Here is a 17,338-nt window from a genome sequence, read left to right as displayed (position 1 = left end):
TTCCTTACATACCACTAATGCCATCCATAACTCTGCTGTGCCCCCCCCCCCCACATACACACACACACAAACTACCTACATATATTCTGTCTTGCATAAATTCAAAGCACTCTTCAGTTGTTGACTGAGGTCTCACCCATTGAAAACATTCTTCAATGTTAGCTTTGTTTATTTTTTCTCACAGGATTCTGTTTTACATGAGAAATGAGCATGTGTTACGAAAATCTTACAATATGTTCACTTTGCATCTCGGTTTAAAAAGACAATGTAGAAATGTGGTTTAAGAATCAATGCTTCTTTGAATTTTGATGGAAAAAAATAAGAGTTGTAGAGACTCGAAATCAAACTGGTCCTGGTGTGAATCCCATGAGCTACGATTATGCAGGGGAAAAGAAAAAACTTGTCTTTCAGGCCTCATTGATTCAGCTTAAAACTATTAGCTGCTTCTATTCTGTTCACATAATCTTTCAGAACTCTGTGTTCTTATAAAACTGCATATAACAGTTGATTTTAGTGCTTGTTTTGCTGTTTTAATGTTACACATGGTTCTATCTACCACAGTTATATCTATCATCCCAAAAAACAGGTTTCGCAGCAGACATGCCTCTGATGAAACGAAGGAAGGTATTCTAGGTATGCTCTTCTGTATTTTTCCTAATTGCTTAATTGCAGTTTTCAATGAAAATTCTTAATCTTAGTTGTTTATTCATAATCTGTATCAATATGTTTTCTGTTTTCATCCAATGTGCTTTTCAAATACAATAGTTAAAATTCAAACTTTACTGCTTAGCTCCAATTGTTTTACCAGTTTTTTTTTTTGTCAGTTTGTTAGTTAAAGAAAATATTAAAGCCAGAATGGTTCCTTAAAGGTTTAAATTATATCATCTTAAAAACAAAAAATAACTTATCATACATGTGCAGGTGCTGCTACTGTTTAATATACTGTGTATTACAAAAAATATTTTACTTGAATGTGGAGAACACAATATTTTGGGTTTTATTTGATGTTTCTATAGTAGTTAAAATCTATATTTTTATTTATTTATTTATTATTGATGCGTCATAATAATGATCAACAATTTAGGTCACAACTCTGTAACAATGAAATCTTAAAGTACATATGGTAATATTGAAATAATAAAATTGAAAAAACACATTTCTGTCTAACCAACTTCAGATTAGCACAGCTCAACAATACAAACTATCTGCTTGGATGTTATTGATATGATTTTGCGGTTTATTTTTGTACAGACAAATGTACACTGATGATTTATGAAACAGCTCGGTAATAAAATATGGATTTCCATTGCAAAAAGCAGCAAAAAGCTGGTATTTCTGTTTTGAGAATCCTGCTGTGGGTTGATGGCATCAATATAAACAAACCTAGTTACCTCCTGTCAGTAAACACTGTGGCAGTTATTTGATTGTTGACCATATCAACACATGTCCAGAAGTATTTGAGATCCTTTCCAGTCCTGGTATTCTTGTGTGTCTTTTAACTTAACCAAATCCTCCTAAAAACAATGCAGTGTTCTAAAATGCAAGTCTGATTGTTTACTGTAGTCACACAGACAGGGGCGGAGCTAGATGGGGGGCCATGGCCAGGATTAGCTAATCATTGGTCACCCCTGTGGCCACCCATACCATTGTTTCCCTCTAATACAGATGGTGGCAGCAGTAATTAGTAGAATATTGAAAGCATTTTATCTTTTTTTATGGTTAATTAAACACATCAATATACTAACATCAAAGATGATAAGTACAGAATTAAGGGAGGTTTGATCTCAACTTTAGTAGGGACACTATTGGTTGTAAGTTGAATTGGTCTGATGTCATTGGTCCTACGCATTGTGCATGCTCCTATTTTTTTATGCTTGACGTGAGCATCAGAGTGCAATTCGTTTAAGGAGAAAGCAGCATTTTTTGCTATATTTATACGAACTTTATAAGGACTACACACACAAGATACTGTTTATCAATGTTTGAAGCATCAGTGGCTCGGAACAATGTAAAATTGGGACAACCTTACACTTTGAAAAGGGTTACATTTGAACTTACCAGTGACTAAGATGGAAGGTAAATATGTGCCTTTTTAACCAAATATAGTCTAAATATGTCTGTTATATGTTATATGCAGAGGTAAACAGAAGTTAAACCCACTCTTATTTTTTTAATCTGATATGCTGATATTATCTGTATTATAAAACAAAGCAAAATAACATATTCAAGGGACTGCAAATAGAGTTATTGTATTTAAATGTACATGGGAACTATAAAAGGAACTGACACTGTGCATTTAAAATATTGTCTTCAATTTACAAGTTGTGAGAAAAGAGGCGACTGCTGCAACAACACTGTATTGCAAATTATAAACATGTTATTCACATAGAATTATTGGTAGGGACAAGTAGGTCATGCCCAAAATTTTGGTAGGGACATGTCCCTATGGTCCCTATGCAAACCTACGCCCATGTACAGAATTCATGCTCTTTTCAGAACTGGATTTTGTGTTATATGGGGTAAAGAGAAAATCATGTGTCTCTGCAAGTCATCTAGGAGTCTTCAATGAAATCAAAGATAAATAACAATTTAATGAAAGAATGATCAAATAATCAATTTATGTAGATATTAGTGCTTGTAAATATCAATTTTATGCAGAATATTTATTGATGCAAGTAGGTAAGTAATGTCTATGGAAAAGATTTATGCCCGAGAACTCAAAGCTAAGTTTGATCCATTATACCTTTTATTTAGAAATTACGGATGTTTAAATATATGCATCTTTTTGTTAGCAAAGGCTGCAGGAAAGTATAGTTTGTCTTTATTTAGAAAATATGGATATTTTGCCTGTTAATTTTCCTGTTGGAACAGTGTAGATTGATCGTGAGCTTCTGGTGCCTATCCGCTTTCGGCCAACCCTCAGTGTACATTGGTTATTACCTGGCCACCTTTATAAAAAATTTCTGGCTACACCTCTGCATACAGATGTATCTTAATCCAATTTGTGAGATAATTGTACTCAGAAGACCCTGGTCTGTTGGCGTAGTGATGCCACCAGAGATGTGTGTCTGTGTGTAAAACCTAGTTGTCGAGAGGTTAGATTGTATCTCCATTAAATTATTTTACAAAAAATAAAATAAAATTCTAAGAAATGGTTGCATGTTCTATTAGTATACGATACTTTTAATTTGAAGACCTATTTTTTATGCAAGAAATAAAACTTTATAAAAAAAAAAAGATAAAACAAAATAATCTTCAACAAAACAAACCCTTTATATGTGTTTCACCCATACTCTTGTGGTCAACTCTTAACAGTTTGAATTTCTAAATAATTCCTGGAAATGTTTTTGCTCTCCACTGACGTAAATGAACTGAAAAGACACGCAGAACATTGGGAACAATAGCGCCATCTGCTGGATACATTTCACTATTGTGAACGATACTGATAGTAATATTATTTTTATTTTTTCAACTTTCCACAACATCTTTTGAGAGAGCGGTTTCGGTGCCATACTCCAACATTTCCCTACTTCCTTTTTTTTTCTTTATCTTTTAGGTTTTTAACTGTAAAGAGTTTACCCGCTGATGGAGGAGACATCTTGCTTCTTCCTCCTCCTCCTCCTCCTCCTCCCTCTGTAACGTAAAGCGCTGCGTCAGTCGCGCGTAAACTTGTGTTGACAGGGGCGGGCGGCAGCGGCAGCCTCCTCCTCCTCCTCCTCCCTCTGTAACGTAAAGCGCTGCGTCAGTCGCGCGTAAACTTGTGTTGACAGGGGCGGGCGGCAGCGGCAGCAGTTGTCAAAGGAACAGCAGCAGCCAGCCAGCCTCAACGGACCCGAATGGAGTAAAGTCAAAGCTGTCGTTTTAAACCGCCTTTTGTGTCTCTGCTTTCAAGCGCTTTTCACACCTTTGCAGGAAACAATCATGGCAGACGAACAGTCCACCCAGTCCTGGTCGATTAACAGGGATGACTACGAACTCAATGAGGTGATAGGTGAGTAGCTTAGCCTGCTAATGCTAGCTTCATAGCCTCCCCTGGCTTTACTGGCTGACAACTGCAACTAGCCTCGCCAGCTACTAGCCTTACATTTCTGCTGCTATCAGAAGTCAGGTCCCAACCCGCAGCCCTTCAAGCAGGCCGGTAGTTTCCTTCAGGCCACTTTTTTTCTTGTTAGCTCTTAAGGAAGCTAAGCACAGCTAATGTCTTGCTAGTCAAATGTAGCCTGTTTGAGAGGATAGAGGGTGTTATCTATATTAAATATTGTATACGTTTTTTTTATGAAAGTGTTTTCTAACATGTAAGTTTAATAAATAAAAGCCCCCTGCGAAGGGAAGAGATAATGCTATCTGCAGCATAACTTGTTTTATGTGAAGCTTTCGTGGTCTGGTCCCTTATTTTGCATCAAAGTGTACATAAAGAACTGCTGTTGATCTCGTCAGGAAGTGGAGCCACTGCAGTTGTTCAGGCAGCATACTGCAAACCAAGAAAGGAGAAGGTGGCCATCAAACGCATCAACCTGGAAAAGTGTCAAACTAGCATGGATGAGCTTCTGGTGAGGCACCTTTTTAAAGCTATGGGTTTGCACTTGCACGCCTTAGTTAGTGTTCACGAATGCACTTCTTAGCCTGTGTGTTGTGACTGTTACAGATTGTAAGGTCTAATCAGGTAAAGTCAGACTGTAAGATTATGGCAGCAGTTGCTGAATGCTAAGACTTTGCTGTTAATGATACCTTTGGATGCTAAACCACATTTTCTTACAGATTTATAATTGGGTAAATGTGTCATTTCAACCTAGGACAAAAAAATGCAAGAAGAAACAGCTTGTTGTAATTGAGTGAAGCTTATTGTAGGATGAAGGAAGTCACTGAAGTTTTGTAAGATTAAATACAATATCGTAATATTAAATACAAAAATTATACTGTTATTCAATTTGCATAAGCTTTTAATTTAAATGTTGTTTTTAAAAATGCTTGAATTTTAACTTAAAGAGATTCTAAAAGCCCTGCGGTATAAATCTGCTACCAGGGACGGTGCTCATTGTGACACTCTTTACCCTGGAGGTAGTTAGTTAATGTGGGTGTATCAAGCATTGCTTTTTTTCCAACAAATATAAAGTGTTTGAAGTCAGTGGATGAACAAATATGCAGAATCTATTTAAAAGAAAACTAGAATTATGTGTCTGCTATATGTCGGCCTCCATCTGTGCTTCAGTTGGGCTGCATAAGAGTCACAGAGAGCTATAGTATCAGCAAAGGTGAATGCATTACAGCAGTAACATGAAACATGCCATTTTTGGAAATACTTTTAATATAAGTTGAAAAAAATAGTTTATAATCTGAACTTTGTAACAGTGTTCTTGTTTTAAATTAATACTAAAAGCAGCCCATTGTTGTTCCTGATATAAATGAGTAGTTAATACAGAAATGTGTAAGGGAGAGTTACTTTCTGCTGTCCTAACATCAGAACAAAGTAAATAAAGTATCAGCAGGTGAGAGATAAAAAAAAAAAAAGCAGAGATCAAAAAGAGCATATAATAAGACTGATGTTTCACTGTGCACTTAAAAGTTGCATTAATGGTGTAGTTTACACTGCGATTTACTCATTTGATTAGTTCTGCAAGGTTTTTTTGTCTCGTTTTATTTTATTTTTTAATATACTAAAGCAAAAGGCTGGCACATTTATGCACTGTAATATATGACTGGAAATAATGACCCACGTACTACTTCTGGAGTTTGGCTGTGAAATAATCACTGTGGGCGGAACAGCAGCGGTTGTTTAATCCTGTGGGGGGAAAAAAAAGGGTCAAGGTGCTTAATCATGAACGGGGAAAACTCTGAACAGCTGTTTTTGTTTTATTGAAGTGCGATTGCTGTTGAATGCATTGCTGTTGCCTATCAGATTCTGCTTTTTTTTTTTGTTTTAATCAGTGCTTTCTTATTCTAGGATGTTTTTTGCTTGTCAGACACTGTGCATAATTAAGATCTGGTCTGACCAGTGCAAGGAAAAAAAAGTCGGGTTACAATAAGGCTTTGTTTTGATCCTATAACTAGGCACGATGACTTTCTACAGATTCCTGAAAAAATATCTGGCTGTTTCTCTTCATGGAAGAGAAAAAAAACCTGATGATTCAACTAAACTTAGTCATTTCTTTCTTGTCTAGACCTGACTCTAAGACTGTACACCTGTTTTACGACTTAGCTGTTTCAACAGGGAGATTAAATTCTAATAAACGGCCCTTAACTGAGGCCTGATAGATAGGGAGACCTTTTCATGCGTTCTTTTCCTGTTCTGCAGAAAGAGATTCAGGCTATGAGCCAGTGCCACCATCCAAACATTGTGTCTTATTATACCTCCTTCGTGGTGAAAGACGAGCTGTGGCTGGTGATGAAGCTGCTCAGTGGGGGTAAGTGCTATGCTGCCATCTTTACTTTCATTTGCTTCAACAGATCAGGTTTTCTTTTTAAACTTAAAGCTTGATGAAAGGGTAGATTATTAAAAAACGGGATTTAAACTTTTATACAGTATTTTGGTCTTTTAAACTTTTTCACATTTGTCATGATGTGATCAGTGTATTTGTAGGTTTAATGTGTTAAAAAGCTAAGCCTAACGTTTTAAACACCCTTCTTTCGTGAAAATATGTCATATCCCAGCATTCTTCTGGGGCATCTCTGCCATTAAAGGAGTCTATTCTACCGTGAAATTTCTGATGAGCTTAATAACTACTACAGAAGCTGCAGAGTGTCCTAAAAGTGAAAGTGTCAACATCCCGCACAAGTTTGTATGTCGTCAGGTGATGATTCTGTTTATTTTATTGTTTTCAAGTTACAAACTCTTTGCTTCGTATTAATTAATTTCAACAAATTTATGAATGGAGGTGGGAAACTTATTGTTTAGACATAGTTACTGTTCCTCAGAAGGCTTGCAGCTCTAGTGATTAAATTGTTACGAGAAACTGGGATTACTTTGGTCTGTTCTTTCTGACTTGAGGGGAATCAACCCCGACCACCCTTGACAAATCAATATAAATGAAGAAATACGGATTTAAAGAAGCAACGAGTCACCTGCTGCTGTGACTTCTGTGAAGAATAACAGCAACTAAAAACCCCTTCAATGACCTCGTCCATTGTAGGCTGTCAAACAAACTAGCCCTCCTTGCCGAGACACACCAGGCGCTGGACTTATCCAGTAACCTTCCCTGTTTCTAATATAAAGCCATAAAATGTACTGTTATATTAAATTAACCTGCCTGTCCAGCAGAAAACCTGCAACCTCTGCTAGGATGCACCTTTCATGGCAGCCAGGCCTCGGACACCGTGTCCCCCCATTTTTGGACGGGCCGTACCAAAACTGAATTTCCCTTTTGGGATTAATAATGCATACTTGAAATAGAATAAAAGCTATGCTGCATTAGTTTCTTGTTTTCTCCCTTGTTTTACTTCTTTTCTTGGTTACTTTATTTTCCGTCTCTCTGTGAAACAAATATGGATGACCCTCCAATATCAAGGAGAATGAACTAAAGTCGTCTTCTTGTTCGTCAACTTTCAGCTACCGTAATCATTGCTTACTCAAAGCAATGAGAACGCCTTCACTTTTCAAGTGATTTTTTTATTAAACTTTGCAGGATAACTGTGCCTGAAAAAAGATAATTGATTTACAAGAGGAAAAAGCCAAAGTAGTTTCACATCGTCTCTGTAACAAAAACCAAACATTAACAATTGGATTGCAAACTCCATCGGCGAAGAGCCAAGAATAAATACCAACTAAATATTGGCCAGGTATGGTCTACCTCTAAAACAAACAGCACTGTTTTTTTTGTAGGGCTTTATGGTTTACAGGTACACCTATAAAAAATGACCTTATTTAACAATGTAATTGTGTAGGAAGTCTATTAGCTGTGCTGTTTAACTGTGTAAATATGTCTCAGTATGAGTAAAAAACACCTAATGCTGGTCGCTGGTGACTCCATGTAGTTCCTGATGTGCTTTTCTTTGGCATTTGTTGGCATTAATAGGATATTATATTATTATCACCTGTTAGATTGTAACTTTTTTAAGCTTCTTATAATTGACCAATCTATTTAGGAGCCATGGACGACGACATAAAAGCATCACCTTGTTTTATAACAGGATGTTTTCTGTCAGCGGAGCTGCGCCTCTCCACAGGTCAAAGAACAGTTGCTATGTCTTGTGACAATCCTCTGCCTTTCTGCAGGCTCCGTGTTGGACATCATCAAGCACATCATCTCACGTGGCGAGCACAAGAACGGTGTGCTGGACGAAGCCAGCATCGCTACCATGCTGAAAGAAGTCCTAGAGGGGCTGGAGTACCTCCACAAAAATGGACAGATTCATCGGTGAGACTTGGCGAGACGTGGTGCGACTGCAGATGCCAGACTGCACCCTTATCAGGCTCCCAGCCTTTTCATCTCTGCAGCTTGAACTCGATCTCACTCTTTCAATATTTAATACAGTGAAAATGCATAATTGAGGAGGTTTGTTTTACATAAAAAGTTCCTCCCGGAACATCTTGAACTAGCGCTGATAAGAGAAGGCCGATCCGCTCCCATGATATGCTGCATTACAAGCGTCTCTGCGTCAAATTAGTTATATTCCTAGTCACTAAACTGGTTCCATAATCACGCTGATTATGCTTTGGCAATAAAATTGTGCAAAATGTCACTCTTTAAGTAGAAGTAGTTTTTTTGTTTAAGCTTTAGTTAAAAGAGAGCAGCAGCTGATTGGGCTCAGGTGATGTGACTAATTCACTTAAACCTAATCTGTGAGGATGAGGCCTCAGAGCATGGGGCCTCCTTAATCTCTTGTAGCTCCTTCTGCGTATTTTGCACCAAGTTTAAAGTGTTTATAAAAACAGAAACAAGAGGTATAAGAATAAATGGATGAAGGGGTGAAGCTTTGTCGTGTTTATAGTCATAACTGGAGGAATGCTGTTACTGACTCGTGACATTTCTCTTGTGCGCTCTAATGTAATCCCTCATCTCCTCACCAGAGATCTGAAGGCTGGAAACATTCTTCTGGGAGATGATGGCTCAGTGCAGATAGCTGGTGAAGTGTTTTTCTTCTTCCCTTTTTTTTCCTGAATTAAAAGGGAATTTACATTTTGATGTTGATTCTTGAGTTTTATAATATTTCTGGGGAACAAAAGGCTTCTGTGTAAATTTTAAACATGTTTCCATATGTCTCTTTCTTTTCAAATTCAAAAACCACACCTCAGACTTTGGTGTGAGTGCCTTTCTAGCTGCAGGAGGAGACATGACAAGGACGAAGGTCCGCAAGACGTTTGTGGGGACGCCGTGCTGGATGGCCCCGGAGGTCATGGAGCAGGTGGGGCTCACACTCCTTCAGTTTCTTTCCATAATGTATCCTGAAAAAAACCCCCTCATATTTAAGATTTAAATGGCTCTCATTTTTAATCTGCAGGTCCGTGGATACGATTTCAAAGCAGACATCTGGAGCTTTGGTATAACTGCTATTGAACTGGCAACAGGGGCTGCACCATATCACAAATATCCACCAATGAAGGTGAGGCATCATTTGATTAGCTAGATGTACAAACATTTAGCGGAGATCCACAATGTTTATAGCTGCATCTGTCGCCAGGATCACTCAGAATAGTTTGAAAGAGATAACGGCTGAAGATGCATGGAGAAATCAGCTGATGACCATTATTAGATTTTCAGTTTGATTTATTTCCATTAAAAAATTATCTTTTTTTTTTTTATTTCACTTTAGTATACCTCTGTTATTCCTGAATCCCATGCAAATAGACTATTATTACTGACTTAGTTGTTATTAAGAAATCTTTTGATGATAATGCATCAATCAGGAAATTTAACAAAGAAAAACCCTTTCTAATGCCGACAATTTTTGAAATAAATAAAATGTAAAACTCTACTCTCTCTCTTGTTACCTAATTTGCATATTTGAGCATGAGATTCAGGCAGAGAGGGAGATGATAAATATCAATGTTGACCTGATAATTGTAAAGACTAAATATGTTTTGAACTACTTTAGAAATGTATTAAGTGCCATTACTTTGCATTCTTTTTTGGAACGCTAAATACATTTATTTAGAAATACCGGTCCCAGCCAAATACAGTATGGTACCGTTTTAAACTTTGGTACATGGTACACTGCTTACTACAGGTGTATTGAGGCCCTGCTGCCTACATGCACTTTCCTCACTGAGCGCACAGATGAGTCCCTGAACTCTTTAGGTCTACAAAAGGTGAAGTAGGTTTGGTTATATTTTTAGGTAGAAATGTCTTGCAGATAGTAATCTGTAACTTCCACATGGGTGTCTGTCTAAACCAAAATGAATCAGATTCGTTTATTTTTTCCCATTATATTTTTCGATGGAAGGCTCCACATGCAAGCGCCGCCAGGACGCTGTAGTAACGATAAAGAAGACTGTTGCCTGCTCTCAGCATCACTGAGGCTTCAAATGTGAAATCACTGCAAGAATAAAAAGCCTGACAGGCTTTTTGAAAAGAAACCAGGTTTTCTATGACATGACGTTTTAATAACATATATGCTGCTATTAAAGTTAGAGGAACTTTGCTAATGGCTAACATAGCAACTTGAGTTATAAAACCCTGCTTTACAGTTGCTTCACTTACCTGCTGTATTTCATCACCTTTGAGCCTATTATAAATAATGGCCGCTATGCCTGATGGAATCGCCTAGAGTAATTATCAGAAGAATAAAGCTTTACAAGATGCAGAGACTGATAATCGGTAATAATTTTTTACTCATAAACTGTTTGCCTTAATGTCTGATGTGTTTGTTTTTTTTTTTCCAGGTGTTGATGCTGACTTTGCAGAACGACCCTCCCTGTTTGGAAACTGGTGTCGCAGATAAAGAGATGGTGAAGAAATACGGCAAGTCGTTCAGGAAGATGATCTCCTTGTGTTTACAGAAAGATCCTGAGAAAAGGTTGGTTTCAGACTCGTGTTCCAGTCAGATCATTCTTGTTTTATAAAAGCTCCAAAGAGTAATGTCTCTTTCCCCCTCAGACCAACGGCGGCCGAGCTGCTGAAGCACAAATTCTTTACAAAAGCCAAGGTGAGCTGCCTGTTAGTTCCCATAGAAGCAAGTCAATTTCTTAACACCTCTAAATTTAATATGGACTTTGTGTTTTGGCTCTAGAACAACGAGTATCTGCAGGAAAAGCTCCTGATGAAAGGTCCAACAATATCAGATCGATCGAAAAAGGTTTGGCACTTGTTACTAATGCAGACCAAGTTGACGTTTACATAAACAAAGGTGTGGCGTTGTTAAAAAGGGTGTGACCCGGTTTTACAGCCTTTGTGTGTAATGCGTGCTGAGAACGGGCTCAAACAGCCGTCAGCGTTCAGCGCTGCTTTGCTTATCGGGGTGTGTGCCGTAGGTGCGCCGTGTCCCCGGTTCAAGCGGCCGTCTCCATAAGACAGAGGACGGTGGATGGGAGTGGAGCGATGACGAGCTGGATGTGGAGAGCGAGGAGGGAAAAGCTGCCGTTGCAGCTCTGCGGGTGAGAACCTGCATGCCCCCCACCCCCACAGGCTGCTTCTCAGTCGTGTGGGCTGCACATGGTGTTCATGAGCTGCTGCACATAGCAACCTTTAGCCTTGTAGGAATGTGTTTTGCTGTCATGTTAATTCAAGGTGGGGTTACTCTGGCTGAAAATCATAACTGGCCCTTAATCCTGCTCCAATCTCTTTCCTGTGTCCGTTCATGTAAATAAAGACTGGTAGTGGGGTCTGCTTTCCCGTTCGCCTTAACCACAATTTCAGTTTTAGTGCTTGTCAAATTTGCCGGTAGGGGATGGAAGCCTGTTGCATGTATTCAATTCTGATAATCTATCATGTCCATTCTGCAGTCACCCAGAGTGAAGGACGGCTCCCAAAACCTAGAGGTGAGTGTGTTTGTGGTGGACATGACCTGAAGCTCTTGATTTTGTTTGTTTTTTTATCATGATACCAACACACTGCAATCTGCATGACTCTTATTTCCTTTATTCAGTTATTTACTTTGATATTTAATTCCACGTTAAACTAAGCTGTTATATTAATCAGCAAATTTCTGTTAGCTTTTCCCACCAGCAGATGGCGCCACTCATCTTCAGCCACCAACAGCAGCTCACGAGAGACCTGTGGCTCCAGTGGGAGATGAGGCTCCGCAGCCGGCTGCAGCTCAGCCAGCGAGCCCTTCACACGGGCCTGCTGCCCAGGTACTAATACTTTGTTTACTTTATCATGTGCAAATAAATTCATTTTTGGAAATCAGTAAGAAGTAAATAGCTGAATGCTTTTATTGCCTCCTTTTATTTCCAGTGCTAGGTGGAGATGGTTCAATTTTTAGGATTTTGTTAAAGCAGAAATAACATTAAGGCTTTTACAAACATGTTTAAGGCCCATTGCAGCAAAAGCTTCTTACACTTAGACAAACTTTATTGTCATTTTATTTACACAGTGTGAATACAGAACAAAATTTCGATACGTACAGTTTCCAGCAGTGAATAACCCGCTTACTACATTGAAATTAAATGAATATTACCATTTATAAAGTGCAGCAGTGATCAAGAATGTAGACAGTGCAGGGGAAAAGGAAAACCAGCATTGATATTGAAAGGTTCAGTGCAGTACAAATAAATAAATAAATATGGCGCAAAATGCAGAAGGACATTGAGTTGTGTTCTATTTAAAGGGATTATGAAAAAAATCCGCCACGTTGGTAGTGCAATATGATTACAAGTGTGATGCAGAGACTTGTTTCGAAATTCAATAGTTCAACATTCTGAAGGCAGCGGGGAAGTAGCTGTTGCAGAACCTGCTGGTTATGCATCGAATGCTGCAAAGCCTCGTCCCAGAGGGCAGCAGGGAGAACAGTCCATGGTGGGGGTGTGAGGGCTCATTTACGATGTTAAGAGTTCGGGACACGCAGCGCTTGGATGAAATGTCTTTACTGGAGGGAAGAGGAGACCCAATAATCCTCTCTGCTGTCCTCTGTTATCTCAGCTTCATATATGGGCACATTTCTTTAGGGTTTTAAAGCTAATTTTAATTAACCGGCTATAAAATTCAATCAGCGTTATTTTCACTCAGTTCCACTGAGGTCCTGCTCTCTTTATTACCGGTAGCCTAATGCTAGCCATCCTGATAGTGCACTCAAGGCAAATGCATTTTTAGCTTTGTGGTAGGAACTGCAACTACCAAAATTTATTAATTTTTTGCTGGTAAGTCTTTGCTATTTTTACTTGATATAAGTATTTCTAAACTGCTTCTCCACAGTTCAGTATGAAAATATTTTTGCAGAGTAATAATGATCAGAGGTCTTTAAAAAAAAATAATTCTTCTGGCTTTTTAGGTAAATCTTTAGAAGTTTAACTCTTAAATATGTTAAATCATCATGGTTTATGCAGACAGTGCTCCAGAAAGTCAGATGGGACAAAGATTGGATAGCTGATCACAATAAGACAAACGGTTGGAGTGTTTCCTAAAAGCGCTGTAACATCTGTTAAAGATAGACGGAGTAGCATGATGCTAACAGTCTGTTTCATTTAAGGTGGATAACATGATGGCTTACCTTCAATTTAGATCGGAACGTCAGGCTGGTATCTGAACTTAACAATTACCCCAAACTCCTCTCAGGATTTTGGGGTCACATGATCATATAGGGGGGTTGCGGCCTAGTGGTTTGGGCATTGCGTTTGGAATCCAGAGGTTCTGAGTTCAAGCCTCACTCCAACAGACTGCCATTCTGGATCCCTGAGCAAAGTCCATTAACCCCACACTGCTCCCCAGGTGCCGCACAATGGCAGTTCGCTGTTCCCCATAGGGGATGGGTTAAATGCAGAGAGGGAATTTCGTTGCTGTCTACTTGTGACAGTATAATTACAATAAAAGCTGGGAGGGGGAAAAAAATCAAAGTTTGCTTCAAATTCGATAAAGAAAATTAACATTTAACACTGGAAGGTTCTGCCCTTCTGTTTGAAATACATTGTTAAAGTTCCACCCTGGAAGAATAACAGCTGGAGGAATCATCAAAGGCCCAAAACTAATATGAAACCAAAGCAGATGAGAGGATGGGAACTGTTCCCTCATGCTCAATGAGATGTTTCTGACTTTGTTCCTGTCCCTTAGGATTCTGCTTCCTCCAGTGTTCCCATCAGCCTCGTCCTCAGACTGAGGAACTCCAAGAAAGAGCTTAATGACATCCGCTTTGAGTTCATGCGCGGCAGAGGTAGGAATCCTCCCAGATCTGTTTTTCCTCTTTCCCACATCCTGTTAGCTCCCACCCATCTGATCATAACCTTCCTGTCCTCAGACTCTGCTGATGGAGTCTCTCAGGAGCTGGTCTCAGCTGGGCTTGTTGATGGGAGGGACTTGGTCATCGGTGAGTCTGCAGTCTGGTCGCCTAAATCAAACTGCATCACCAGACTTCTTTGTTTACATCTATATATTAGTTTCAAAACATCAGCCTTGTTATCCAAACACAGTTTTACAGCGTTTGCTTCCATGATATTTGTCGTGTTTATGCTTCAAAGCCTGATTCCTGCTAATCATTGTCCTCTTGGGTCTTGTCTTCTGTCTAGTTGCTGCCAATTTGCAAAAGATTGTTGATGATCCTCAAAGTAACAAAAATGTGACCTTTAAGCTGGTAAGCTAGGAAGATGAATTCTATTATGAAAATAATTGTTTTATTTCTAACAGTTTGTACAGTAAAGACCTTAAATTTCAATGTATTTTTTCTCTGAATGAGTTATTAAATGTATTGATAAAACTTTGTCATGTTTTGTTGTCAACATTTATGTTAATATGATTTCACATGACAGTATTATACAGTATGACCTATAATCATGTTTTTTTGTTGTTTGTTTTTTATTCAGGCGTCTGGTGTTGAGGAATCTGAGATTCCAGATGATATAAAGCTGATTGGGTTTGCGCAGCTAAGCATCAGTTAAGTGGAGCAGAGTTGGCAAAAAAAGACTGAAACATGGTTTTGCACAGCTGCATTGTAGTCAACTCCAAGGACCCACTACTGCCAAAGAGAGGAGACTGATGAAGGTGATGAGGAAGCGAAGCCGGGGGAGGGATAGAGCGAGGTTGGCAGGAGGGTGACACTACTGCAGGATGCACGAGGACCACACAGAGGGGCTCAGCTCATCACAGGAATCACACTTGAAATGTTTACAGTGCGCTTATACAGTTAATGGGGGAGAAACTAAATGCAATCAACTATTTTCAGCTCCTGATTTCTTTTTATTTTTAGTCCTCTTCATTTACAAGAACGATCCAAACAAACGATCCCCTGCCAGCACTGGAAATGATTGCCTTTTCTTTTCTTAAAATCAGTTGTGCCACAAAGCTCCAGAGTGTCGTGCTACATTCGTGCGGCACTTTATGCTACACTGAAACTGAAAGGTGCAAGTTCGGCCTTAGTTACCCTAATCCCCTCCTCCCTGAGTGTTTGGTAAACAAAGAAATGCTTTCTTTATATATCAAAGATATCTAACAATATCCCCAGAGGTTAATGCAGGATACTGTACCTTAACATTTCCTACTAAAGTTTTCCGATCCGGACTCTTGTACAAAGCAGTCAGAAGCGGCTGTAAGAAATCGACCAGAACGTCAATGAGGAGTTTAAGCCCTCTTAAAGTATTCCAATATGAACAGCAGTGGCTCAGACTTTTAATAAAACACTTTATCCACTGGCATTTCTGATGTAGTGCACACAGGTTTATTTTCTCTCACTGAACTCTGCCTAATATTCTTCTACTATGCAATAGTGCTGTTTGTTTCATCATAATTGACCACCGGTTGCTGTTGTTTTGCATAAAACTGCTTGTTTCTTTTGTGCGTGCGCCTCAAAAGGAGTTCATCACAGGTCAACCATCAGAACGGGCAGCTTTAGAAACCTGCTGCTGCAAACTTATTTGGAAACTACTATACTTAAAACCTGACTCATCAGCAGTTTGACATGTGGGGGTGATGGCTGTCTTTCTCTCTCTTTTTTTTTTTTTTCCTGTAAGAAATTATTTAGCCCTATGATGACTGATCACCTGACAGCTGCAGAGAATCCTGAATGCTGGTGACTGGTGTCGAGTCTGAGGTGACTCATGTTACACGCTGACTGAGAGCGAACTTCTGTGGAGGCATGCATGCTCAAAACCTAGAAATGTTCTTCCAATGTCAAATAAAGCTTATAGGGGCAGTTCACTCAAATAGCTGTGAAAATGTTTCTCATTTTAACCATTTTTTTTTCTTTGTAGCTAGACTTGTCAACACACTTTATGACTGTTATTAATAATAATTGTACTTTATTGATCTCAACCGGGAGAAATTTATCTCTGCATTTAACCCATCCCGTTGGGAAGCAGTGGGCTGCCATTTTCGGCGCCCAGGGAGCAGTGTGGGGTTTAGGGTCTTGCTCAGAGATCCAGGGTGTAGACTTTGGCGATTGAACTGTGTATTTTCAACCTTCTCAGAGCACAAGCGCAGTGCTCCAACCCACTAGGCCAGCACCTCATGTGTGCATCTATTGTATACATATCTATATGTATAAATCTATTCTAAAAAAATTACTTCAAACACATACTTGAATAGCAAACAAGATTTCATACTGACATAAATTTAAACCGCTGTTTTCAGCTGTCCCCTCTGCTTCCCTTTAACTCTTACAATCCAAACATTCAAATTAAACAGTTTTTTTTCTTGAAAAAATATTTTTTAAGGATGACTTTTTTTTTTAAAGAAAAAAAAACTCCACTATCTTATCAAGTGCATAATACAGCTTTTTAAAAACAAATTTGTCATTACACAGTCACAAGTACAGCACAATAAAGTTCTCATTCTGCATTTAACCCATCCCCTTGGGGAGCAGTGGGGGTTAATCGTCTTTGCTCAGGGACCCAGAGTGGCAGTCTGTGGGAGCGGGTTTCAAACTCACAACCTCAGGATTCCAACTCTATGCCCTAACCACTAGGCCACCACTCCCCATAGAGCAGCATAATAGCTAATTATGTTATTTTAAGGGCAAAAATACTAATTCTCTTGGTAGATCATCTCAATTACCTGCTAATTTTAAGAACAACCCTTATTTTAAGACTTTATTTTTAGATTAGCTTTTGCAGTGCTAAAAGGTGCCAAATGATCAGACTATCAAAGCTAGCAGAGTATGTTTTTGATCAGTGCCTCTGCAGTTCATCTCTGGTTTCTGCAAAAACCAGCCAGGCTTATTTGGTCATCCTGAGGGCCTTCGTCATATGGTGTCACCTTAATATGGTAAACCTGGCAGGTGGGTGATTTTCAACATTTTAGGGGCATACTCATAAAAAACTCAA

General features: G+C 38.9%; 1 protein-coding gene across 1 annotated transcript; it reads left to right on the top strand.

Annotated features, from left to right (window-relative positions):
• Window positions 1-3,774: 3,774 nt before the first annotated feature.
• Window positions 3,775-16,430, top strand: oxsr1 (oxidative stress responsive 1). The gene is made up of 17 exons (XM_015394001.1): window positions 3,775-3,991; window positions 4,438-4,550; window positions 6,293-6,401; window positions 8,210-8,351; window positions 9,005-9,060; window positions 9,230-9,339; window positions 9,436-9,537; window positions 10,817-10,950; window positions 11,031-11,079; window positions 11,164-11,229; window positions 11,405-11,527; window positions 11,876-11,911; window positions 12,086-12,226; window positions 14,139-14,238; window positions 14,323-14,391; window positions 14,591-14,655; window positions 14,885-16,430. Exons 1-17 carry the CDS (start codon window positions 3,922-3,924, stop codon window positions 14,957-14,959), a joined length of 1,560 nt encoding a protein of 519 aa, XP_015249487.1. The 5' UTR covers window positions 3,775-3,921; the 3' UTR covers window positions 14,960-16,430.
• The last annotated feature ends 908 nt before the right edge of the window (window positions 16,431-17,338 follow it).

Source organism: Cyprinodon variegatus, unplaced genomic scaffold (genome assembly GCF_000732505.1).
Source record: "Cyprinodon variegatus isolate N-32 unplaced genomic scaffold, C_variegatus-1.0 Scaffold666, whole genome shotgun sequence".
NCBI classification, from domain to species: Eukaryota; Metazoa; Chordata; class Actinopteri; order Cyprinodontiformes; family Cyprinodontidae; genus Cyprinodon; species Cyprinodon variegatus.
Note: the sequence above shows the minus strand (reverse complement) of the source record. Positions and strands in the feature narration are given on the sequence as shown.